The following is a 12946-nucleotide window of genomic DNA, read 5'->3' as shown; positions in this document are numbered from 1 at the left end:
TACCACCCGACCTCTACATGTGGATATCCTAACTCAGTCCGACCACAAAAGCACGCGAGTTATAGCAGGCGCCAATAATGCTACTGCTTCAAATCCCACATCTGCAACGTATCTTGCTTCAGAATCGTTCGGTATTGATCGAACTATCAGATTAACCGGGTGTCATCCAAGAGTGTGAAGATGTCCAAGGTATGCCTTCACATATCGTTAGGCCCCTGACTTGGGAATCATGCCACGTCCAATCTCAGCAAGTATTTCCGCGTGGTCAACCTCATGAGTGTTCCCTTGCCTCTCGATCAGTTCCCGAATCCAAGGGCCCCTGGGCCGAAATACAGCCTTGAAAGGCGCTGGTGAGAAGACAAGCCCTTCCGTGCCAGCCATATCATCGATTCGTTCTTGCTCGCCAGTCACCTCCGAGATTCCGAGCTCAATGTCGAAAGCCCATAGCAGCTTCGCCATATGTATGTATAGGTTGTTGCGGGCGATGTGCTTGCCGGTACAGATCCTCCTGCCGAAGCCGAACCCGGTCAGAGGAAGATCTTTCAGGCCGCCATCTTCGGCTAGCCAGCGCTCGGGGATGAAATCCGCCGGTCTGTCGCCGAATGACGACTCTTGTTGGGTGATAGCGAAGTGAGTCCCTATGACGATCGAGCCCGCCGGGATTTTGTACCCCATGTACGTGTCCTCGGTCTTGGTGAAGTGTGGGACGCCACCCACCAAAACCGGTCGCCAGCGAAGTGTTTCGTTGGCTACAACAACGCGTCAGTAGAAATTTGGTTTGGAATTATGCGATTGAACCAACATACCAATGGCATCGATGTATGCCAACTTGTCACGGTCCTCGAATCGCGGCATACGGTCCCTGCCGACCACATTGTCGAGAAGCCGCTGCGCCTTGGCCACCCATTCCCCATCACTGGTGGCCCATGCCACAAGGAGCCATGCCAGGGTCACCGTTGATGTATCCAAGGCGGCATCCGCGATAACGCCCAAGTCATAAGCGATTTCAACATCAGACATACCTTTAGCCTCTGGTGAATGATTAAAGTAATGCTTTGTAAAGTTCCACCCGGGATTTTCCAAGCCTCTTCGCACATTTCCAGTATGGAGTCTTTTTTCCAACTGGTAGATCTCCTCGGCCTTCTTCTTCCAGGGCGCAAGAAAGCTAGGCAGGTTGTTTAATACGGGCAAGACATCAACGATGTAGCCGCCCACCAAACCAGTCTCTTTGAACTGGACCTGGACACGCTTCGCATCCTCGAAGTGCTCCTCATGGCCCGTTCGAAGGCGATATCCATACGAAAGGCTGTAGATGAAGCTGGCCATGGAACGTTCCATGTGGTGTGAAGCATAAATGCCCTTTCCGCCGGCAGCGTCCGACTCCTTCAGTATATCGAATAGCATCTGACGAGATTCGAGGTCCTGCAAGGGAGCATACCGTCTTGCTGCACCGGGGTTCAGAACTGGAGCCTGCATGCGCTGATGAAGCCTGTAAGCTGCGTCGTAGGGTCTCATTAATATGTGCATTCCTTTCGTTATCAGGTCTGAGGCCATCACCATCCTAGGTCGATCCGAATAGCGAGAGCTCCGGAGTGAGAGTAGACCATGTGCTGCCTTGTGGGACGAGAGGACGACCAACGGTCGCCCTGCCATGTTGAAATACATGATAGGTCCGTATTCCTTGCTCCATTGGTAGTATTGATCAAACTGCCGCTGTTTGGGAACTTGATGCAGATTACCGATCAGTGGCACCCCTTTTGGTCCTGGTGGAAGTGTCCTTCTGTCGAAAAACTTATTCCATGAGTAACGTATCGATACAAGTAAAATGGCACCCACAATAAGCAGCCAAGGGGACATCGTGTCTGAGTTGAGCGTAAATGACATGTTGATTGTGAAGTTGAGGTCCAAGAATCGAGGTCTAGTCTAAAACACATGTAGCTATCATACCTCTTAAATATACTTGAGGGGACAATTTTGCTCGTTTTGCCCCCTCCTCCAGATAAGTCTCCTCGACAAGTATCTGCCTGCCCCGATTGATTCCATGCTTCCCCATGGCTGCAACCTGTCTCGAGACGCCATACTACAACTTTGCAGGAATCAATTCCCAGTTTGGAAAGTAGCGAGCCTCCTTGAGAGACAGAGAGCATCCCGATGCCGGTCCTGGTTGATTAGGCTCCTCTTTTGGGTGGGTTTCATGCATGTGTAACGTGATAGGTTCCACGTTGTACAAGACGCAAGCCACACATGCAGTGCAAGATCTAGCGTTACTTGTTGTGCTGGGTCATTTGAAATCATTATGCCCTTATCTGGTTTCGCTTCTATTCCGTATATGTCCGAGGACATAAATGGCACCTTCACACGGCGGTAAACGCTCAAGACCCATTAATCACTGATGTTAAATGATCTTGTTGCCTTAACGTCTGCTTCCCAACCCAATTGGTCAACTCTCATATGAAATGTATGAGAAGCGTGGTCTGAATTCGTGCTCCTCGGGAATCCAGAAACCGGGGTTGTGGCCTCAACATTAACTTTTGTCAAGAGAAAGGAGGCTATCATCATTCAATACTCAGAGTTGCTATACTGTGGCAGGATTTCACTGTTTGGCAAGGGTACCTGGGCAGTGCCAGGGGCCGTCGTACGCCTCCCCGTCCACGCTCACCAACACACACGGATCTACAAGACCTAATCACTCACCTACTCGAGTAGGTGCTAGTACCGCCCAGCCCGGCGTGCAAAGCTGTCAGCACTAGACGTTCACAGAATGATCTCCGAACCATAATAAATGATTGGACATCCCTCCTATCTCAACAACGGGGGTGCCCAACCGCATCTTTTTATTCTCTCATGCTCGTTATCCACCGAGCCACATCGGGGGCACTCGGGGGCACCTGCATGAGTTTGGAATCAACTACACCCGCTACAACCGCTGCATACGCTTCGGGCAGTTCGGAACCCGTCCGGTCTCCGCCTGAAAGCCACCAATCATCAGCATCATGGCTTCAATGAGGGCATCCCTCGTATTTCTATGCCTGGTTGCGCTCACATGCGCGCCGCACGCCGTCCTTGGCACGCCAAGCCGAAAGACAGACCCACAGGCGAGCCCTCACACCCCCATCAACAAGCGCACGGCGCAGGAGGTCATCGACAAGCTGGGCCTAATTCCGAACGAGGAGAAGGGATACTACATCCAGACCTTCGAGGACCCTTTCGTCATCACCAGCCTGAATCGCTCCGCCAGCACGGCCATCTACTACCTGCTCGAAGGCGCCGCGGGCGACTCGGTCTGGCACCGCGTCGACGCCGCCGAGGTCTGGCACTACTACGCCGGGGCGCCGCTCGTGCTCTCGCTGTCGTATGACGACGGCCAGCCGCTGCGGCGGCGGATGCTCGGCCCGGACGTGTTTGATGCGGACCAGGCGCCGCAGGTCGCGATCCAGAGGGGCGAGTGGCAGTCGGCGAGGAGCCTGGGGGAGTGGACGCTTGTTGGGACCACAGGTAGGACAACCAGTCCCCACTCTATAAGTCCAGGTTGTGCATTGCGAGTATTTGGCTGATCTTGGACACGCAGTTGCTCCTGGGTTCATACCGACAGGAGTTGAGCTTGCTGAGCCTGGGTGGACCCCAAACGCATCATGAGAACCCATTGGCTTTTGCACCGAGTCTCCCACCTCGAATCTCCTGTGTTGGCTTCGGAAGTGCAAAACTGCAACTTTAAGGCTGCGCAGATGGGCCGGTATTGGGCTTTTCAGGATCGGGAACTTCATGTTGATAGTGAGACTACAAACTTTTCAGACTCTTGAGGATTCTATTCATTCCCTTGAGTATATTCTATGTGACAGGTATTGATGCTTGAGATGTGATCGCTCAAGCGTGGCCACCTTCAGATATCCCGCAATGCCAAGCAAATTGCAACTTCACCTTACACCCTGGCTGTTCCTTTTCTCGTCTCGACTGCCAAAACACCCCGTAAGACGTCACAACGTTCTCGGGCTTGTGAGGAGGCTCTACAGAAAATTGTGCTACCGCACTGGACTTCGGAACCATATTCCTAAGAGCTGCAAGGCTGGCCTCGCTCGCGGGCACCAATTTCCGAGGGTCCCAGTGGTGTCACCGTCACGATGGCCTGTTTACAGTCTCACCAGTTCAGACTCACACATCAACTTCTCAAGACATAAGTCTCAAGTCTTACCCATAGCTAGCGTGGTTTGGTGATGTTCTCCTTAACCGTTCGCTCTGCTAGACATGGAGGCTAGATGCACATGTGGTGATAATCTGGCTGCTGACATCTCTGCACGACTTTGAAACGAAGCGCCATGTAAGTGCGCTTACCTTATGATACTGTGTGCCTATTTCTCCCGTTTCCCTGTGCATTTCTGCTGACCTTGGGACTGTCGGATGCCGAGTTCGGGTCTCAGCTCAAATTCGATGCAGACGCTGCGCTGTATATCAAGCAAGGTAACGTTACATCACGAGATCCTGATCTTTAGAGACACAACCTGAAGCTATAACAGTGGAAATTGCACTCAGAGTCTAGGGCTATCTTGTATCATAGGTGCGACTCAAAATAGAAAAATAATATTCAGCTCTCTTCATAAGTCATTAGGTCAAACGGGCAAAGTCACAATAAAACTCGACTCCAACAACCCTTGTGATTGCAACTGCATGAGGCACACATGCACTGTGAAAGATATGATAGGTTTTCGAGAAGATAAAACACACTTTGGCATTGTCCTCAATGTATCCATGGACTGAGCTCATATGTGAATCCCAATTTCAGGAATCACCCCAGTATCCCTGCTTGTGGACCTAAGCCCAGATGTCTACTCCGAGTTGCTAGAGCTTCGGAAAACGGGCTTCTTGCACATCTCAAAGTTGTGCCCAGGTGGTGAACAGAAGCGAGGCCTGCAGGTCACGATGAGCAACCAACCTGCGTACCCGCCCTGTCGAGGAGGGTGGGTGGCTAGCCATGACCATTTACTTTGATGTAGCACAATTCCCAGTTTCCACCACAGGCAACAAGTGATATTTGGGAAATCCTAGATGCACCCATCGATCGATTATTGGCTGAAGCCTAGGAATCCAGTCAACGGGATCGTGCGCCTCTTCTTTTGCAAATGGGGTCGGCGGAGTTGCTGACATGCATCCATGTCCATCTTAGGAAGCTCTGGGATTGATTTGATTTTGGGATCTGCTGCCCTCCTGGCTGACTTTTTTTTAGAGCGACACCACTCGAAACATCGGTGAAATGTGCCATACCTGTGTTACCAGGAAGCAACCGATTTGGGGAAAACCGTGCTCTGGTGCTAGCGAGAGTCTGACATGGGATGGTATGATATAAAGATCACATCCGCCTACTCTTGAAAGCCATTTAACTTTTCGGTGACCTCTCTGTGGTAGCACTACAAATACCCAATACTGTCATTTTCCCATTCGGTGTCTCAAGCTACCTGTGACTGATTCACCACCAAACAATACGTTATGGACACTTATTTCACGTTAGTGCCTTGAGCATGTGGTCCGTTGCATCCATCCATCACGCAATGCCTCGAGGACGGGCTCCTATCGGCGTCGTATGAACCAAATTGCTCTTACCAAAGATACTTGGATGGTGATGATGGGCTCGGGCTCAATCCGTCTTGTTGAAGCTTTGGGTACAGACGGGTAAGCAGTTTCTCCCTCTTCTATTCACTCATTTGTCTCCGTTGTGATTGTTGCCAAACCTGTGTGCGTTGAGACTGACATCGGATAGCATTCCTTACATGGGTGACTCGTTTGGCGACGGACAATACATTGATGCGAGAGACACGCGGGCCTGCCCAGATGGATGCCTTTGCCGAAATCACGGTCGCACCGGGTCACATTTCGTTTTACTTGCCAACAAAACCAAAGAGAAGTTTGATTTGATCATCTACCATGCCTCCGTATACTTGAGAATCGCGGGAATAATGGGCTGTGATATTGCGGGATCAGTCTCTAACCTGCACGGTTTTTCGGTTGACGGTTTCGCGCTTTTGCGTAATTTTGAGGCACTCGCGGAAGATTTGCTGGTCCTTACCCAGAAAGAACAGGCGAACCACCAAGACGCCTATTTACTTTCCAGCATGAGGCTCCTTGTGTATGGGCTCCTTGATGACGAGGAGGTCTTCACAAGTTTCGGGCATATGTTCCTGCATGAGCAACAACACATAAGCTTCAACCATTGGGAAAGTTTCCAGGCGTCACAAGCATTGGAAGACATTGAGCTGCTGGATCAGGAATTCAATGAGGCCGAGCTCGACAGTGTGTCAAGACACTATGAGGAAAAGCTTACCACCTTGAGCGAACATGCAGGCGGCAAACGCAATGTCGCAGAAGTTGGTTCAATGGCAACTGCGATAGTAGAAGAAGCGCCGGGGATGGAACTGAAAGGTCCAGGCTCAATCATAGCCTTCCCGCTCCTCGAAGAAAGAACAATTCGCGACGGCGTTTACAGGACAATTTCAGAATCGTTCGGTGTCCAGTTTGGGTCCGAGTACCTCGTACATCAATGACTTAGACATGGCTGCAGCCGTGATGGAATATTTCTTCGACTTATCATGGAGAGCTACAAGCCCTGGAAGGACATGCACGATGCCGGACAGACCCTCATTGACTTCTACTTGAACCACAAGCTTTACAAGTGGGGCAATATTGAGACTGTCGTCATCGAAGCAGCAAAAAATAGATGCCACTGGATGCTGAAATCGACCATGCCCGGGGCCACTACTCATCCGACAAAACTCGCCTACATAGCCGCACAGCACTCTGCATACAGACCTCTTCAACCAACCCTTCAGGTGTTGAGCTCATTTGAGCCCGATGTGTTCCGATTATGTATTGATCGCGCTGCAAAGGTTGAAGACACTCGATCTGTTCGGCAGTTATTGAGCGCAGCTCAAAATTCCGACCATCTCCGACATGCTAGCATAATTTGGGAGGCAGCAATGACTGGGGATACTCAGACTCTTTGATCCATCTTCGGCCCTGGAGCACGGAAAACACTTTCAGTCCTTCTGAGAGAGGCTGGAAACTGTCGCATGCAACAGATTCGCCAAGAATTCAAAGAAGCGTACCCACGACTGCTCACAGAGCTTAGCAAAGCTTCTCGCCGGTTTCCATCACCATGGGCGAGTGGGGCTCCAAGGAACAAATTGATTCGATATCCGCTTGGGATCGCGGAATGATTGCCTTGAAGCTCTTAATCAGAGAGCGACATCCCGACCAATTCTCTGACGTGATGCTCGTGCTCAGCATTGCAAGCGTATTATCCAATACGCTGGACAGTACTTACACGGGCACGAAAAAATGGAGCAGTGCATTTCTTCAAGATTTGCCACGGTGGCAGACACTGTTGGATCATTCACCACATGCAGCATATGCCTATTGCGTGCGTGGACTTTGGGGTGTGGAGGTGGACGGCAATATGCGCGGCATCCTCCCGCACGCCCTCCCGGCCACGGAGACCTCCAACCCAGACCTCTACAGTAGCCAGGACCTAGCTAGGGACCTAATAATAATATTATTCATTCCTATATATAGTCAAGTAAGCCCTTATATCTACGACACCGTCTATCCCTCCCTAGAGCTATAGCATATAAGGCCGCTCGTGTATGGCCGAAAGCCGCCCCCTTAACGTAACAGACGGCATTATTAGCGACTTCTCACTTAACGACATCCTCAACGCTGCCCTAGGCCTGCAGCCGGATGGAGGTGACATCCAGCACCGGAACAAGGAGCTCGTCAGGCACGCCGGCCCTGACGTGCCCGGTGGTAACAACAAACGGGGGCCACCCGGACGCTGATGTTGACGCGCCCGTGTCTTTCCCCCGGCACGCCCGTCGTCAACATCATGGTCGTGACCCGCCGTCACACCACCGTCCTCGACCACCGCGTCCCCGCCGGCACGCGCGTCTTACTCAGCCTGGCGGGGCCCTCGTTTAACAGCGCGGCTGGGCCGATCCTGGCCTTTAGTTGCTGGGAATAGGGGCGGCTGGGGCAAGAGGCTGGGATATCTCGAGCTGCGCGTGGTCCTCGCGTTGTTGGTCTGGTCGTTTGAGTTTGTTGATGTCCCTGACGAGCCGGGCTAACAGGGAGACATATGACTCGCTCGTGACTGCGCCAAAGCATTACATATGTATGTTATCCAACTAAGAGAGATCTTGTAGTGCTAGTATGTATTATATATAATATAGACTATTTATATTTTTTTAGTTCTACTACTAAGCTAAAAGTAAATAGTTAGGGTTTTAAAGGAATAAAATATAATATATCTTTTAAAGATTAGCTTAGTTAAGTTTACTATATAAAACTTTTTATAGTAACTTTATAATCTATGTTTATAATACTATTTATTATTAGAAGATACCTTCCTACATTAGTGCGCTAGGCCGTGCCTAGTCTATTTAGGCTAGTACTATTAGCCTATTAAAGGTTGAAGCTATTACGAACTATAAGCTGTCTAATCTTAATACTATTAAGTATTATATGTAATATTATTATATAATTTAAGTAAGTTAGTTAAAATAGGTGAAAATAAAGAGAATAGAAATTCGCGCACCTAAAATTAAAAGGCACGCACCCAAATATAACTAAGCAGGGCTACAGCCAATTAGAAGATTTTATTTTACCTATTAAACTATTTAAGTAATACTTTTTATATTTTACTTAATATACCTAGTAAAATCTTCTTTTTCTACCTAATTATATTTATTAACTACCACCCAACTATAAGTTAAATTAACTATTTAAATAATAAAAATTATTAATTAAAAACTAAATTTTTATTATATTTATTTAAATATTATTTTTTAAATATTATAGCTAATAATATAAGTATTAAATTATTTTAGGCTTAAGCCATATTAGCAAATTAATTATTACAACTAAAATTATAATATTATTATTACCAATTATTACTTTTTAGTACTTTCTAATTTTTTTATATTTTTAAAGCTTTTTAATAATAAATATAATATTTATAAAAAACTTAAAATTAAATTAAATAAAGCCATAAAATTAACTAGCTAGCTAATAATTTTTTATAATTTTAAGGTAAATTAGAAAATTTTAGCTTATAGCTATAATATATAGTAACTCTTAGCTTTAACTACTTATAATATTATTATAATTAAAACTAATTGCTTTTAGCAAAAAGTTGCCTATATAATTAAGGCTATAATAGGTAAGTAGAAGCTTATAATTTAAAAAGGAAAATATACCCATTATAGGCTTTAAGTAGTAATTAAGGTAAAGCAAGGCTAGGTTAAATTAATTATAAATTAATATAAATTCCTTTTTTAAATTGCTTATAACCCTTTTATAATAAAGCTAAAAAAACTTAAATTTATATTTTAATAAAAATATTTTATAATTATATTAAAACCTAATATAATAAAGTTTTAGCTAATAAAATAAAAAAAAAAATAAAATATTTATATACTAATATAAGCAATATTAAACTAACTTAAAAGCAAAATTACTAATATTATTATATTTAAAATAAAAAAAAAGTATTATTAGCATTTTTTAATATAAAAAATAATAAATTATATAAATTTAAAAGCAATATTTTATTTAATATTTTTCCCTTAATTATATTTATATAACTAATAATAAAAAAATGCCATACTTTTAAGGTATAGCTATAATATATATAAAAAAAAACTTGCTTTTATTTTAAGGTATTATTAATAACAAAAAAAAACCAAGCTTTTAATAGCTTTTAAAGCAAGTTAAATTACTATTAATAAAATATAAAGCTATAAATTTAAGGGTTATTATTATTAATTATAATACTACTTTAATTAATGCTATTAAGCATATATTTCCTTATACCTACTATTAACTTTATATTTTTTATATTAATATAAATATTATTTTTAATATTAAAAAAAAATAGTAAAAAATACTAAACTTATAAAGTATAAAAAAAAAAAAAGCTAATAATAAAGAGGATTTAAGGGTTAAAAACTTAAATATAGCCTTATTTAACGCCCTAATAAAAAGCAAGACAACCATTTTATTAAAAATTTTAAATAAAGTCCTTTATATTTGCTAGGCCCTATTTAATTTATTTAAATTTATAAAATATTTAACTAATTATTAAGTTTTTAACTTAACTTAATACCATTTATAAAAGAAATTTTTAAATTAATAGGTAATAATTTAATACCTAAAAACCTATTATATAAATAAAAAAAGGAAAATTATAGCTAAATAGGCGGCCTATAAAACCTATAAAGTTTTTAATTTTAGCTTATATATAATATTTTTAATAAAAAATATATATTAAAAGTTTAAAATTTATTTAAGCTATAAAATAAAAAATATTCTTTATTTTACTAGGGCTATTTATAAGGCTTTAAAGAATATTACTTACAACTTTAAACTAAAAAAAGCATATTAAAAAATATTCTTTTTTTAAAAGTTTAATAAATAAAAATAGCTAAAAAGCCTTTTAATATAAGTTTTATAGGCAGCCCTAAATCTTCTTTTAAATATTAAAAAAAAGGCTATATAAATGCTTAAAAGTAAAGTTATATAGGGCAATTATTTGCAATTAACCTATACCTATTCTATATTTATATAATATAGCTTAATTTATATTAATTAAATTACTAATAAAAAAAAGGCTAAATAGCCTTTTAAAAAGGCTAATATATATAAATTTTTTTGGCTTAATTATAACTTATTAATTAATAACCCTTTATTTATAATCCACTTACTAAAATAAATTAAATTAACTAAAAAACGCCCTTATAAAATAGCTATATTTGCAACTAATAAGGTAAATATTTTTAAATAAAATACAAACCAAATAATAGCTATAATAAACAAGCAAATTAAATTAATAATTACCAATTTAAAAAACAAGATAAAAAATAAAATAAAGGTAATAATAGCCTCTTTTTAATAAGTAAATTTAGCTTAAAAATAAAATAATTTAACCTTATAATTCCTAAATAAAAAAAATACTTATAATAATAATACTTAATAAAGGACTATTTAGCAAAACTAATAATTAGCAGCAAGGCTTATAAGGCAAGTAAATTATTAGTTAAAATAATAATTTGCTTCCCTAAATATATCCTTAAACGCCCTACTAATAGCTAAAAAGCAGCATATAAAGGTATAAAGGACTATTAACTAGTTGCTATAAATAAACCTAATTATAAATAATCTTACTAGCAATAATAAAAGTATATAACCCAAAATTTAAATATATATATAATTAAGTATAAATTGTACTTAAAATACTATTTATTTAGGCCCTAATATATACAATTTGCATAATTTTTAACCTTTTTTTTATTAGTTAATAAAAAAATAATACTAAATACTAGTTATATATAACAACTTTACCAATTACTATAATGGGCCCTAATTAAAATAAATTTATATATATATATGAATACTACTTAGTTATATTTAAGTGCGCGCCTTTTAATTTTAGGTGCGCGAATTTCCATTCTTAAAATAAAAGCTATTATTCCTTTAAGAGATATATATAGGTTCTAGCTCTATTTAAGTAAATATCTATCTAGTGAACTTAAGAGACTATTAGCTTTATAAGTAAAACTACTTAAAAGTAGTCACTTAGTTAACCTATTAAACTAAGAAATAACCTCTAGGTAAGGTAACTATATTTTATTACTATATATAGTATTTAAGTTTATAGTTTTAATAGTTTTATAAAAGAAGAAATAGTTATTAATAATTAGGTTTATAATTATATAAAGGTAGATTTTTATTTTAAAGAGAAGTTATTATTATTTAAAATAATTAATATATTTTTAAAGAAGCTAAGGGATTATAAGTTTAATTTAAAGTATATTAAGATTTATAAGAATTTTAAACTTAAATTTAAGGGTTTTAATTTAAATTTAACTTACTTAGAGAGGAAAATATTAAATAGGTTTAAAGAGAGGTTTAAATAAGGTTAGAAATTAAATTAAGTTATAGTATAATAAAATAGTTAAATAAAAATTAGTTAGAAAATTATAATTATAAGTCTTTTAGCTTTATACCTAGGAGGGATTATATATAATATAGATTAATTATATATATAGGCTTTAGGGTATAGAGGTGGATAATTACTTAGAATATACCTCTAGAGGCTTAATTAGAAGGTACTTAAGTAACCTTTTATATTGATTTTAGAGCCTAGTAATATACCTAGTACTAGATATAGTAAACCTTATAGAGGTTAATGAGAACATGGTTAAGAATCCTCTCTTATCAAGTTAGTAAATGAGAGTGAACCTTGGCTTGGTTAACCAGATAACTGAAGAGTTGTCGTTGGTGGGCCTGGCTGCCACAGTACATACTGCTCGTAAAAGAAAGACACGAAAAGAATCCCCACACCCTTTTCATCTTGAACTCGGCACGATAGAATGGCACCATGAGCCCCGGCACATACCAACAGCCCTTGTATGGAATTAAGGGGTCCGTATCTCTCTCTTTCCCCCGCCCCGCCCCCCCTCTCTATCTCTTGTCTGACTTTGGGTGGGGGTATGTAACGATGTGGGCACACGGTCGACACGACAACTACGCGTCCCGGAACAAACCCACGGGTTTTTGCGGGACTCGGCTAATGACTGCGACGACGGCATTACCACACCAACCTCTCAGGGCTAGGCTAGGCTGCGGGCAGAGTGCTGAATGAGTGTTTAGGACTTGTTGGTTGGTCGGTCACTTTTCTGCTGCACTGGCACTGCACATGTGCACCGCACTTGGCACCCACTCTGCTCCCCTTAACCCCCTCCCCTCCGCAGGAAAACCAAAATACAGAAAAGAAAGAGAAAAAAAAAAAGCAACCGCAGTCCCGCAGCAGAAATAAGGTATGACGATGGATACCGGAATGCGTACCCGGCCTGCGGGGAGTGGGGGCTGCTAACGATGCAGCGTGGTGCTGGCCCAACAGACCACG

At 41.2% G+C, this 12946-nt stretch overlaps 2 protein-coding genes across 2 annotated transcripts; one reads left to right on the top strand and one right to left on the bottom strand.

Annotated features, from left to right (window-relative positions):
• Window positions 1-207: 207 nt before the first annotated feature.
• Window positions 208-1884, bottom strand: KVR01_013155 (uncharacterized protein; the record flags this gene model as incomplete). The annotated part of the gene is made up of 3 exons (XM_044792443.1): window positions 208-749; window positions 807-1422; window positions 1465-1884. 3 exons carry the CDS (start codon window positions 1882-1884, stop codon window positions 208-210), a joined length of 1578 nt encoding a protein of 525 aa, XP_044637800.1.
• A 635-nt stretch (window positions 1885-2519) lies between these two features.
• Window positions 2520-3764, top strand: KVR01_013178 (uncharacterized protein). Its single transcript, XM_044794946.1, has 3 exons — window positions 2520-2635; window positions 2707-3495; window positions 3569-3764. Exons 2-3 carry the CDS (start codon window positions 2994-2996, stop codon window positions 3634-3636), a joined length of 570 nt encoding a protein of 189 aa, XP_044637823.1. The 5' UTR covers window positions 2520-2635; window positions 2707-2993; the 3' UTR covers window positions 3637-3764.
• The last annotated feature ends 9182 nt before the right edge of the window (window positions 3765-12946 follow it).

The sequence above is a fragment of the Diaporthe batatas genome (assembly GCF_019321695.1).
Source record: "Diaporthe batatas strain CRI 302-4 chromosome Unknown Contig00024, whole genome shotgun sequence".
NCBI classification, from domain to species: Eukaryota; Fungi; Ascomycota; class Sordariomycetes; order Diaporthales; family Diaporthaceae; genus Diaporthe; species Diaporthe batatas.
This window is presented reverse-complemented; position numbering and strand designations above follow the sequence as displayed.